The 13,602-nt window shown below is 32.5% G+C and overlaps 1 protein-coding gene across 2 annotated transcripts; it reads right to left on the bottom strand.

The window, feature by feature from the left end:
• Positions 1-7,924: 7,924 nt before the first annotated feature.
• LOC113496077 (peptidoglycan-recognition protein LE-like) lies at positions 7,925-13,553 on the bottom strand. Of its 2 annotated transcripts, XM_026875176.1 has the most exons (5): positions 12,949-13,553; positions 12,296-12,463; positions 11,211-11,429; positions 10,453-10,604; positions 7,925-9,450 (listed from the first exon to the last, which is right to left on the bottom strand). In XM_026875176.1, exons 1-5 carry the CDS (start codon positions 13,337-13,339, stop codon positions 9,040-9,042), a joined length of 1,341 nt encoding a protein of 446 aa, XP_026730977.1. In that variant the 5' UTR covers positions 13,340-13,553; the 3' UTR covers positions 7,925-9,039. The 2 variants fall into 2 exon arrangements, with proteins under 2 accessions (XP_026730977.1, XP_026730978.1); XM_026875177.1 differs by lacking the exon at positions 11,211-11,429.
• Positions 13,554-13,602: the final 49 nt, after the last annotated feature.

Raw genomic sequence — 13,602 nt, 5'->3', positions numbered from 1 at the left:
TCAAATAATGTAAAGCTTTACTTAATTACTTGCAACTGACACTATAATTGGTGTACTTGGACTACACTATAATTGTGTTATTTGGACAAATAGCACACATATTTGGATAAATACACGCAGTCACCAAACTAACACCCAAATTCCTCACAAAAGTTTATTTGAATGAAAAACAGGTACAAAATAAAGTACTTCTCCTAATTGTATCGTGTGTCAGATTGCTGTATATATTGCTGTGGTTCAACAAAATGAAATGTGTTTTTTCAGTCGGCAGTTTCAAACCAGCGCTACAATTTGATCCGAGACCTGTTGCTGATCGAAATCTGTCGATCGAAATTTAATCTGTATGAAAATTTCAGATCGTAGCATTTTTGCGTACCGCACTTTAATCCGTGCAGCTGTCACAAATTTTACTCGCATATAACAAAAGAATATATACATAGAGTGTATAATTAGTAGAGTCTACTATATGGTTACGTATTTTGTATACAAGAATAGGTTGTTGCCCATTTTTCTAGGATGATTGTTGCCGAATAGCAATATCTCTAATTTTAAGCTCATCTGAGTCAATATTTCCTTTCTGAAGATCCAGAAAAGAAATGACGAAACCAACGAAGTGGTTTAAAACAATCTACAAAATCGCACCTTTTTTCTGATGAGAAATCATCAAAATACTCCTCTCGCTTTGGGTTGAGTAGAAGGAGTGTGACCCAAACTGACTAAAACCTACCCATGTTTCTGCTGCCTTTTTTCCCTAGCCTAGAACCCGGCTTTTTGAGGAAAGTACCAGACTTTAGCACGTGCTGTAAGGATTTCTCAAACTATTTGCATAATGCGGTTGTGTATCGAAAGTTCATAAACATCCGTTATCACGTGGACAAACAACCGCTGTTCATAAACATTTTAGCTTACATACATAATGTGCAATGCACCAAGTTTTAATTTGTTCTACTTGGTGTAAACGAAATTATCCGTCTAGCTTAGATGAATCTTATGAGGTTATGTTGTTATCAGTAAGTATACTCAAATTTATCCTGTACCAAAAAAGGTTAAAGGACATAAAGTTAGATCTACGACAGGAGACTAGTCAATGACTTAGTGTTAATCATACGTGTATATAATTTATGATTGAGATTTTAAAAAAGACGTTAAATTAAGTGATTAAGAATATTAGAATATCTCGTTCCTTCAGAACTACTAATCCGATTTAATTCTATTTATTTTGTACCGGCTATTGTTCAACTTCGATAATGCTGTAACTTACGTCAAAACCGGTTCAGTAGTTTTGGAGATAGGGAATTCTAATCGTAATTTATCCGCTAATTTAGACAACATATCTCCGGAACCATTAGTTACTGCCAGGCTTGATCAAAAACGGTTTAGTCGTTTTCAAAATAGAGAATTTTTATTACGTATTAAATATCGTTTAATATTTAATTGTACTATATGTGAGTATGCAGCTGAACTCCAAATAAAAGGCTGGCTGTCGGTATGTAAGTCAGTAAGTCGGGTGGACTATTTGAGTGAGTTTCTTCGGGTCTCAAATTAATGTCATTGTCATATGTTAAAAATTAATGTTATTTAAAAAATATACATAATTTATTTATGGAAGACAAAACGTGTCGCGTCCGCAAATCGATGCATCCATAATAAATAGGTGCGTTATTACACCGCTTATCCTATGCGCGCCGTTTATTACCGAGTCTCGATCCCTCGTACGTGCTGTGGTCACAATCAACCCTAACCTTGATCATTGAACAATTCGAAATGTCATACTAAGCACGTGCTTAACACAATTATCTTTTACTGCTTACTATATTATATATTTTAATTTGATGAAGCCAATCACAAAATAGTGGGGAAAAGACTAAGATGATAACGATGACATTGATGTTGATGCACCTTTAGTTTTCAAGAAGAGCCGCCTTGTTGGCAATTAACTTTATATTACTCCAGCTTAAAATTGTTCAATGCAGCTACAAAGCAAAAAAAACGATACAAAACGATACTACAAGATTTTAATTCAGTCTGATTCCTGGTAACTTACCGCAACGAATTTAATTTGAACAGTTTCCAAAAAACAAATCAGAGTAAAACGAGATTCAAATAAAGATGAAGAAGAATGGAGGCTACTTAATTGTAAAATGATGTCAACTCTGGTTAATTGAATATGTATTATTACCCCACTTAGTAACAGTAGTGTAGGTACCCCCTTTACCTACTATTTTAGAGTCGACTACCTAGCAAATACTATCGGAACTCCATTCGTTGCCAGACAGGTATCGCATAGGTTTAATAATGTGAGGCTCGAAGCCTGGATCCCGGCAAGTATGGTCAGCAACTAAATCGCCGAAAAAGTAAAATTATAACCTGTAATTTTGTACACAGCCGCAATAGAGAACGACACTAAGATAAAAGATCTATGTAGCACGCTAACTACAAGTGTATCAGGGTCAAAGAAAGATGTCTTTAAAAAAAACAGTCAAGTCACATGCACAAAGACACTAAGACTCAGAACAAGCATTCGTGGATCACACAAATATTTATGCTACGCGGGTGGTGACCTCGTCTACTTGGCTATCCGTGCAGTCAAAGTTTATAGGTATCGTGGAATAAAAATAGACTAGAGTATGTCACTTAAAATATGTGATATTAAAATATGACGGTTAAAAAGTAATTAATAAGTATTCAACGTGTTTACATAAGGTAAATAATCACAGCCCTTTCTTTTCTGGCACCAGCTATTCCCTTTTTAGTTATTTAAAAACCTGATTTTCAATAGACTTCCTTTGCTAACAGTACCTATTAGCTCACCTATGTACCCTATATGAAGTTTAAAAACTGTTCCCTTTTTCATTTTAGCGCGGAACGGACGAACCTAATGGTCATTTTATGTAGCCTTCGGCTCCAATTTTAGTAAACCTGTCGCACTTTGACCTGCAGTGAACTCTATGAAAAAGTTCATTGAGTTCAGTGCAGGTCACTCTGAAAAAGGTAAAGGAAAAAGCGTAGATGCTTCGAGCTATTCGACTAAGGTTTAAAGGCTTTTTCTGACCGTTTTTAATGTATGAGGTGAGGAATCGTCTGTATTAAATGAATCGATTTAAAAGAATAAGTTTTAAATTACTGTTCGTATTACTTGGTAATCGTAACGTTGACGTCTTTAATTTATTTTTTCACTTAAAGTTTGAAATGGCCATTCGTTGAAAAACTTTAATTGGAAGTTACTTAAATATCAATCTGAGTGCAAATGATTCACACATTGACACAGTGCATTGGTACGGGGTAAAAGGGAATCACAAAGCACCAAGATTATTTTAGCCGGTATTGGATCAGCATAGACCTCCGCCTATTCCAGAGCAAAAAAATCCAAAGGAATTAATAATCAAAAGAAAACATTTGGAAAAAATAAACAAGGCTTTCATTGACACAGTAGTTTTATTCGTAACTTAATATGTACAACATTGAACATAGTATCTAAAAATAAATTACAACTATATTCACAAAATTAATATATATATATTCACGGTTTTTATGCAATAAGCATTACATTTATCCTTAAATCTTTAATAAAATACACATAAGCGCAATTATAAAAATAAATGCAGATAACAACATTTGTATGAAAAAGTATTTCTTAATAACTAATTTATTCTTAATCTATTAGAAATCTTGGGTCATAAGATAGAAAAAACTGACCCTTTTATATGGAAGATCGGAAACAAGTTATACCCTAGATACATTTCTCTTGCAGTCGTTTTTGGATATCAAAACCTTCAACTAGGCGGCCGGCAATCTCGATGAGAATAGACAGCGAGTAAATTGGCAAAACTAATTTTAGTATTATGGCAGTGCAAGGACACTTCCTTTGAATTGTATACTAGTCAAACATGATAGGAAAGAAAATCACCGAGCTGAAAATTGGTAGAGGTAAATAAATCATTATAATACGTAATATGATACACACCGATACGTGTTAAAAAATATATTTGCTTGTTTTGTGGTAGCTGAAAAGTTTAATATCTGGATTTTTAATCACGAGATAAAAGTTCGATCCTAAAGCAGACTCTCAACCTTAATTCTTAGAAAATGATAAAATTATATATTGTGACTAACTTACCCAGCAAACGTTGGATTGCCACGGAGCACAAAAATAATGTATTATTTTGGTGCAAAATAGATGGTGTCCAATTCTCAGGTCTACCTAATATGTACACAAAATTGCATGCGAATCGGTCGCACCGTTTCGGAGGAGTTCAATTTCGTACACCGTAATACGAGAATTATATATATCTGAACATATGATAATACGATCTGGCAGAGATGAAGTACGTTGACATTCGTACTTATGTTTATATCTTAAACTAGCTGTTGCCCGCGACTTCGTCCCCGTGGGTAGAAGATATAAGTTATGATTTATACCTGCCATGTTTTTTCACATTTTCCATTGTATCTTCGCTCCTATTAGTCGCAACGTGATAGTGTATAGCCTAAAGCCTTCCTCGTTGAATGGTCTAGTCAACACAAAAATAATTTTTCAATTTGGACCCGTAGTTCCTGAGATTAGCGCGTTCAAACAAACTCTTCAGCTTTATATATTAGTCGTATAAGCATGCTTATTTAAACATGTACAAATCAAAAGGAAAACTTACGGTTAGCCCCGTTTTCTTTTGTTTTATTCGGAGTAGTAACAAACTTGAATAATTCTTCATCCTGTGAATATGGTAATACCATACAAATGTGAATGGAATGTAAAACAATAGAATGAAAGTTAATGACTTTGTTTCCGTATTGGAAAATTATAGGAGCGATTTATTAACAAAACAATATTATTAATAAAGGACCATGGAGGGTTTTGGCAGTTTAATGACTTTACAAGAATGGTGACTAAAGGACTGCCAACAGAAAAGACGTAAGACGGAGATGTCGTTTTTAGAAAGTTTGATATAAATAACGAGCCAATATGTATAATACCTTCGCTTAAGCTTTTTCTTTTCGCCTCGTCCCTTTATACATGGTGATTTTTTAGTCGTCTTACAAAAGCAGCCCAGTTCATGTATCCGACGTAAAATATACCCTTAGGCGCGATTATTATTTTTTTATCTTCAACTAAGATAATAAGTACGAAGAAATATAAACAAGAGAAATCTGAAATATACTCTTAAAAATGATAAAATTGCCGCCGCCCGCGCCTCTCACCATTGTTACAAGGCTCGGACCGCGCTCGCAACAGAGCTGTGTTTCTAAAAAACTACGAATTGCATCATAATATTGAATAAAAATTGCATTTTAAATTTATTGAAATCTCATTAATACCTTTTTTTTTTATCATGAACATTTTCTAGTCATTGGATACATGAACTGGGCTGCTTTTGTAAGACGACAAAAAAATCACCGTGTATAAGTTTCATAATAAAATATGATACTGCATGAAACCCTAAAGCCTACTAGGCAGTGGAAACGCATCTTCAAAGTGAGCTTAGCAAAAAATCTCATGCTAAACATGTAAGAATTATCCCCATTTTACAAATACTGTTCTTTACAATACTTGATTTACAATGTACTCTTAAAATATAAAATGGTTGAAAAATACATTCGCTAAGTTTAAAGTAAAATGCTTTGTTCATAAAATGCATCACAGATAATTACAAAATAATTTTGTTCATATCATTAACAAACTTCATGTATTACACGCAATATTTTATTATCTCTGAGTGAATCGAAAAAGGATAACCGGGATTCTAGAGTTACGTTCACAAATGACGATTAATTTGTCTGACCTTCCGCTGTTTAAATTATATGAAATGTTTTTGTCATTTGACAATGTGACGTCAGTCGTAACGGAAAAGCACACGACAATTGGGTATATGACATGATAAAATCTGGAGGGTCGTCAGATTGATTAAAAAATATATATTGACTTCGCACTTTTTTGTTTTATCGTGTGATGTTACTTATCACTTTACTTTTTATAGAAAAGTGGCATTATTAGCCCTACCTTTTATGAATTACATCGTCGTATTTTTTGAATATTTGAATAAAATTTAAAATACAAGATATTTTGTATATATATAATTTAGTTGCAAAGCGCCATAAATCAAAACCGAAGTTTATTCATACATTAGATGTAAGAAAAAAAAATGTTTGACCTGAGGGCTTAGAAAAGAAAACGAATTGAACTTGTCCTGAAATTCTTAATAAAAACAATCCCACCAAAAACATTAAATGTAAAAAAATGCCAAGTCTCTCGATGCAGTCTTTCCATCGTAAAAAGTTTTGAGATCTCATAGAAGCCAAGTCCTATTCAAAATATTTTGTAGTTATAAATCAACATTTAGTAATTGTATCAATAGTTTTCTTTATATTATAATTATAGTGACTTGGCAATGAGCACAAATTAAAAGATGCTTGATGCCTGGAATTATGTGCAAATGTTACTGACGAGACCAGTGATCAGATTATTTGTTATGTGTGAATCATGATGGTCACTACCGACTACATGCTCCAATACAATAATTAAGAATACCTTACGGGCCATCGCTTTATGAAAGTAAATGAATCGAGAGTACACTAAGACTGACTGCCGTTGCCGAAATTCGGTTGGGACGACACGGATAAACCAAAAGAAAATTAATTTTGTGATATTAATGTTTACGCATGCGGTGTGTGTAACTTTCAACTCCTACAAATATGCCGTTTTATTTGTTTCTTCTTGTGCTCATTGCCAAGTCACTATAATTATAATATAAAGAAAACTATTGATACAATTACTAAATGTTGATTTATAACTACAAAATATTTTGAATAGGACTTGGCTTCTATGAGATCTCAAAACTTTTTACGATGGAAAGACTGCATCGAGAGACTTGGCATTTTTTTACATTTAATGTTTTTGGTGGGATCTCATTTATTTTTTGTAAGTGTATTTCTTTCTTTTTTTTTAGGTGTCATAATTTCTAGGACTTCAGCTACTGCTTTGCTTAGAACCCATTCTCTATCTCTATCTCTTTTGTTTCTTCTCTGAGACTTCATTACTTCTAATGTAAACAAGCTTAAACTTATATATATATGCATATATATATCTACTAACTTACAAACTATAGCTAAACTAAACTAAATAACACGTAAAGTTCTCCGAATATCAATTATCACTACAATATTTTTTAGTTTCGAAATGGTTTTTCATAGACAGGTGGCGCTATCAAATGAAAATTATCGAATTATTCTGAAGTACTACTTAGACTGCGCTTTGTAACGAAACCATAGCGCGATTCAGACACGTACAACGCCATCTATCGAGCGCGCATACAATATTTATCGCAATACAATGGAGTTTTAGCTTTATTAATTTAATGAATTATGAATTTTATGTATTAATTTGTATTAATGATAGTCTGTGTATTACATTTATATTATTCTTTTCTATTCTATGTATGTATTCATCCAATTGAATAGGTACTTAAACAACGAACAAAGTTAACAATGCAGTCAAAATCCATACATAATGTTCTTGCCAAACCGCAAATATAAAATTGTTTTCTATGGCATATTATTTTTTAATGTTTTTATAATTTTTCCTTTATATGTGGCTAAGGCCCTATCTTGGTGCAAAATTTGAAGTTTCTAAGTCTGCTAGAAGTACCTTAGATTTTTGATGATCTGTCAGTGAGTCAGTGAGTCAGTGAGTGACAAAATGGTGTAACTTTGATCGACCGTAACTCCTAAACCATTAATTCAATTGGCATGTAATTTCGAACTTAAGCTTGTTCTAATGCCTACTATTATTCCCCGAAAAGCTAAACTCCTAGCTTTGTCCACGTCGAAGATACAGGGGGGGCGAAACAGCCGCGAATCGCTTCGAGAAAAGATGGTACGGCCGTGCCCGTTTTGCTCGAGACTTGGCAGGGGCACTGCCGTGCCCTCAGATAATTAATGTTGTTATAAATTATTCAATGTGTTAAGCGTATTAAGTTATTTCCTTTAAACCATTTCGCGTATCATTCGTAGTTGTCAAAAATTATTAAAAGGTCAAGACAACCAAAATTCTATCTGATCTACACAATATAATATTTGTTTTTTTTTAATTATTATTTACAATATTTTAAATTCAAAATAGTTATTAAAATGAATAATATGGCAAGAGTTCGTGGTTAAGACATAAGAGACAAATTATACAGTTTGAAATAAATTTTAAGTGTCAATTGACAATTTAAATTGTCTTCTCTAATAATATTTCTTCTTCATAAATCACGTTAGGTTCCGGAATTAATGTTTTTTACGCTTTTTATTTGTTTACGCTCTATTGGTAAAAAAGAAATCACTTTTGTGATAAAATGTCTGATGTCACAACATTAATACATCAATTCAATAAGTCCTTCCATAAGATTTTTAAGCGATTTGGCGAACATAGTGAAATACTATTTTCTATAGGCCGCAGTACATATTATGCATATTTCAATTATATAACGGGTTCACAAGACGTCAGTTGAAAATACACAAAGCTTGAGTTAGCTAATAATCTTTTTTACATTATTTGGTAACGTGTCATTAAATAAATTCGAAATTTCTGAAATACCAATGTGACTAGTATCTGTAGGTACAAAAATATAATTAAAATTTATATATAAAATACGCCTCTTTACAATTGCCAATGCCCAGCACCTTTTACTTAAAAACTATCAAGAGGATCACGAAACGAGCGAACGTGACGCTTTTGAGTTAATACTCTGTGTTTTAAAAGTTGCCTTTGGGCAGGCCATAAAATGAACAAAATAGTTACGGATAACACGTTGCTGATACGACTTAAGAGTAAAATTCGAGTTTATTATTATTCAAAAACCGATTTGATGCATCGAAATAAACAATACTAAAAATAATAATAAAACATACTTTTCGACATTTCAAACACAATTATTTAGACAGTTCCATTTTTGTTACCCCGCATTAAAAATAAACCATCTCTGGTAACTGCCGAAGGTAACTTATAAAACGGACAGAGTATACATAATTTGATCTTTTATAAAACAAAAGCTATATTTAAACTTAATAATTTGGAATCAGTTCAGATATGTCTGTAAAATTCTTTACAAAATGAGGCCACTCTTTGATAATTTCACATAATTTGTCACCAGGACTGAGAGTGGAGGCTAGCTGTCGATGTATAAACAATTTATAGTCTTTGGCGAGCTTGCCTATTTCCACGCCCCGTTTGAGAAGTTTTATGCACGCATCCAACTGTTTTTTCGGCGGCGGGTCGTTGTTAAACGTGCCTATAAAACTAATACCTATACTGTATTTGTTATAGCCGAGGGTGTGGGACCCGATGTAGTCCCAGCCGCGACCGTAGTATGCGGAGCCGTCCCCGGCCACCAAGAAGTTGTAGCCAATGTCGTCCCAATTCCTCGACTCAATGTGAAACATTTGTATGAGGCGTACTCGAAGAATGCACTCGCTCTGGAATTAAAAGACTGATATTAAGTATAGATTCATTTATCGTCAAAGAAGAGGGGACGCGAAAAGGTCGGTACTAGCAAGTAACGTAACAACCCCCACTCATGTTTCTTTTTCGTCAAACATTATAATTCCTTCATGTCAATACAAAATAGTGTAATTTAAAATCGGTTTGTGTTAACGAACTTGTGTTGCTGACAGTACAAACTTAACATCGATGTAAATTAACTGGTCGTGGTCGTTTTGTTTATCATTATACTCCATTTATTATTTGGTAATTAATAAAAGGTTAACAATATTGGAGTTTTTTTTCTCTAAAAATAGTTTAAAAAAGAAAATGTAATATAACACTAAAATAAATAAGTAATCTAAATCTAAATTCAAATCACAAAGATTTTCTGCATAACAAGTGCCTAAACAATCCAGTATAGTTCGGTTTAATTGAGTGGTTCATGTAGGTGTTATAATAATGTCTACAGCCATTAGTCGAACTATTAACGTTTTATTGACTTGTTGCCTTCCATTTAGCGAAGTTGTTGGTTGCTTTGATTGATTGACTCGGGTCGTAAATGTTAAGGTTATGGTTTTACAGATTAGAGATTTGTGAATGTCTTCATGGTAATCTCTCATAGTTCTCTTATATTTCTAAATCTATATTTTACCACTATCATTCGAGGAAAAATATTGTTAATAACCTTATTAATAAAGCGCTAATTATTGTAAATGCAAGTCTATTATATTTTTCTATATTTAACTATATTTTTCTTGTCTTCGTTTTATATTGAACGAACAATATTTTATCGAATTTCGAATTTTAGTAGCCTCTAGAGCTTATACCATTATTGTGTTTGACAGAAAAAATATTTTGGTGAAAAGTATGGAATTGAGGGCTAGTAATAATGTCTTAAGCCAAACATTCACCTTCTTGTTTCATAGTATACACATTATTATATTATTCTGTTCGTTTGTAGAGTTCTCATACTTAAAAACATCAAGTGTACCAACCTGTGTACTACAATTTTCCGTGGCTGTGTGTGATATTATGACCCACGGTACTGGCTGCCTTATCTTATTTAATTGTTTCTCAACCGGCTGAGCCAACCAGTCAGTCCTCGGTACTATCCTTAGGTGATCCGGAGCGATCAACAATGGATTCTCTGGAAGCATAATAAAACCAAAGTGACCAAAGAGTTTCCAGTTAATTATAATAATAAAATGTTCGTTCAAGGATAATTTAAAAAGTACCCGACACATGATAGTGGTTAACTGGTGATTCACGATTTAAAAGCTAGTTATAAATAGTGAATAACAATAAAATAATACTTATTATTATTTACGAATGTGTTGTTGACTTTCTCGTGAATTATTGCCTACTGCCCAGAGAATTACGATAAACTATAAATAGCTGCTGAAATACATAAGTAATAGAAAGAGAAGTTAGCTAAACGGATCCTTTTAACTATGTATTTCAATTTTTTTATGAGCTCTCATTACCTCAATCTGAGAACTCTAGCTTATTAAGTAGACCTAAAAAAGACCTTCCTTAAAACAAACTTAACTATCTGACTTATAATGCGATTGGCTAAATGGCAATAAAAATCGGCATTTACGTCATTTTCGGGTAAATGACACATAGTATAAAATAAATAATAATCTTAACAAGAACATATTATTACGATAATCAAATTCACCCGAAAGGATCCGCCAGCAAAAACTACTGAACGATATGTAATTTAAACTTGAAATAATTATTAACCCAGTACCTTTCTTAACAGGCTTGCGAGAATAATCATAATCTTGTATGTCATCATAGTCTCTGACTTTTTTTCTACGTTTCTGCTTGATCTCAGTCCTATTGTTACCACAGTCATCCAATGTTAGTAATGTATAGAATGTCAACAGGCATGTTATAGGCATCAAAATAACAGTAATTATAATAAGGTTTATATTCTTATACAACATTCCCACCACCGTTGTGAAGTCTGAAATGATAATATCATTATTTGTCATAAATTTGTTGTCAGATGAAAACAATAAGTGCAAGAATGATAAAGGATACAATTTATATAAATTTGATTTTAAAGATATATACTATTCTGAATAAAGAGTTTCGATCATGTTAAATTATGTGTTGTTTGTAATATGTATACTTTTCAACATAATTTATTTTAGCCACACCATAAATCATAATTGAGTGCATTATTTTTGTGAAATATAAACTATATGCTACCACACCCACACAATCACTAAGACAGAAATATATCATTATTTTGGGACTTCCCGATAAAATACTGTGCAAAAATCACACTACAGAACTTAGTTTACACAAATTGGAACACACTGATAAGAATTGGAGATAACTTGTGAAAAATCCCCAGGAATACCCCTTTATGTTGAAATTCTTCAACCAAAGTGTAATGCAAACTGTACTGTTTGTTGAGATTTTGTAAACAATTGGAACTTGAAAATATTGGATTACACTACAACTATTACTCCAACTTCAGTTTAATTAAACAAAGTGATGATGAGTTCAATAGTAATAGGGACTTGACATACTAGATATTTTAAGCTTAACTAACAAAAAGAGTAGGTTACTAATAAACTTACAATTGAGTTAAAGTTAGAATGCAGTTAGAATCAGTATTCAAACTCATCAACAGAGAACAGAGCTTGATAAAAATAATATTAAAATTTGACTTGTTACTGTTGACTCTTAGGACAATTAATAAACACACACAATGACTGAATAATAAATTAGAACTTGAAACTGAGTACCTAATTTAGAATGCTGTTTTTTTGCTCCAGAATGACTCAAATATAGAATTGCTTTTTTTATAGAAATACTTACTTGATACACTAGAAGAATCTTTCTCCCCTAATTTGGAAGATGAATTATCATCTTGACTGTTGCTGCTTAGTATTATAGATAATACTGCGAATATACCACCAAGGATGAGAACACATAAGGCACTAAATGTAACTTTATGCCATTTTCGTAGTTGAAACTTCTTGATTGCTGAAAGACATTTACCATACTGGTCAATAAATATAATAGCACACACTGTAAATAAATATCAGCTTTCGCTAGAAGATACAAGAAACTAAGTCGCCAATGCATAGCTTGAGACTACCATTATAGCAACATATTTTTGTAAAATAATGTAAATAAAAGTTAGACAAGACAGAATTAAAGATATGCATGAGCAAACTATCATAAAATAATTATTGTACACCATTTTTATAAGTTCATTCGCAAATTTTACAGCATAATGGGTTTAAGTTAGTGTAGATAATATGTATGACAATTTATGTTTCTGCAATAGACATTAATTGACAAACTCATATAGTGTTTGTATATGACTTCAGTATACACAAGTTCTATGCCATAATTATCGAGTCATTATTTTTGTTGATGTACAATACAATACATTTTAGTAAATATGCAAGTCACCAAACTATCCAGCCAGAAAACGAGAAAAGTTAAGTTTTTGTTATACTCACATGTTTGTTTTTTGTTGCTCTGTGAACCGTCATGGTACTTCCCTTCAGAGTCATCTTCATCCTCAGTTTTGGAATAAGAAGGATTATCTATACCCGGAACATTCTGGATCACTTGCTTTATTATCACAGGACCATTGAAGTAAGTGTTATTCCCTATTACAACATTTTCAGAGTTACTCACAGCTACATTACCTATGGGAGAACTACTAGGCTTAACTAAACTTGACGGTATACTAGGCACAGTGTCAACTGCCCATGAACTTTCATTAACAGTCTTGTCAGCATCGTCACTGTCGCTAACTTCCTCAATTATTTGAAAGTCACCCAGCTCCCCTTCAACCTTAAGACCAATGCTTTCGTCAATATAACTTGATTCAGTCTTCAATGCCATTATAAGAAATTAATCACAAAGCATCCAAAAATACACTTTCACATCTTCTATAAATATATTTTTTTCATGATTTTTAATACATCCATGGTTCTCAAATAACTTTGAGCCATTACTAATATTGAATAGAGTATTTTCGAAAACAAAATTTGAACCTGTAATTTTTTTGTGCAAGAAAATTAATTCTTTAAAACTTCAACAAAGTTTTGATGAAAATACAAGAAATTCAAGAAAAGAATTGCCACAGATTATATATAAATGTCATT

The sequence above is a fragment of the Trichoplusia ni genome, chromosome 7 (genome assembly GCF_003590095.1).
Source record: "Trichoplusia ni isolate ovarian cell line Hi5 chromosome 7, tn1, whole genome shotgun sequence".
NCBI lineage: Eukaryota > Metazoa > Arthropoda > Insecta > Lepidoptera > Noctuidae > Trichoplusia > Trichoplusia ni.
The sequence above is the reverse complement of the archived record's forward strand: the minus strand, read 5'-3'. Positions and strand labels throughout refer to the sequence as shown.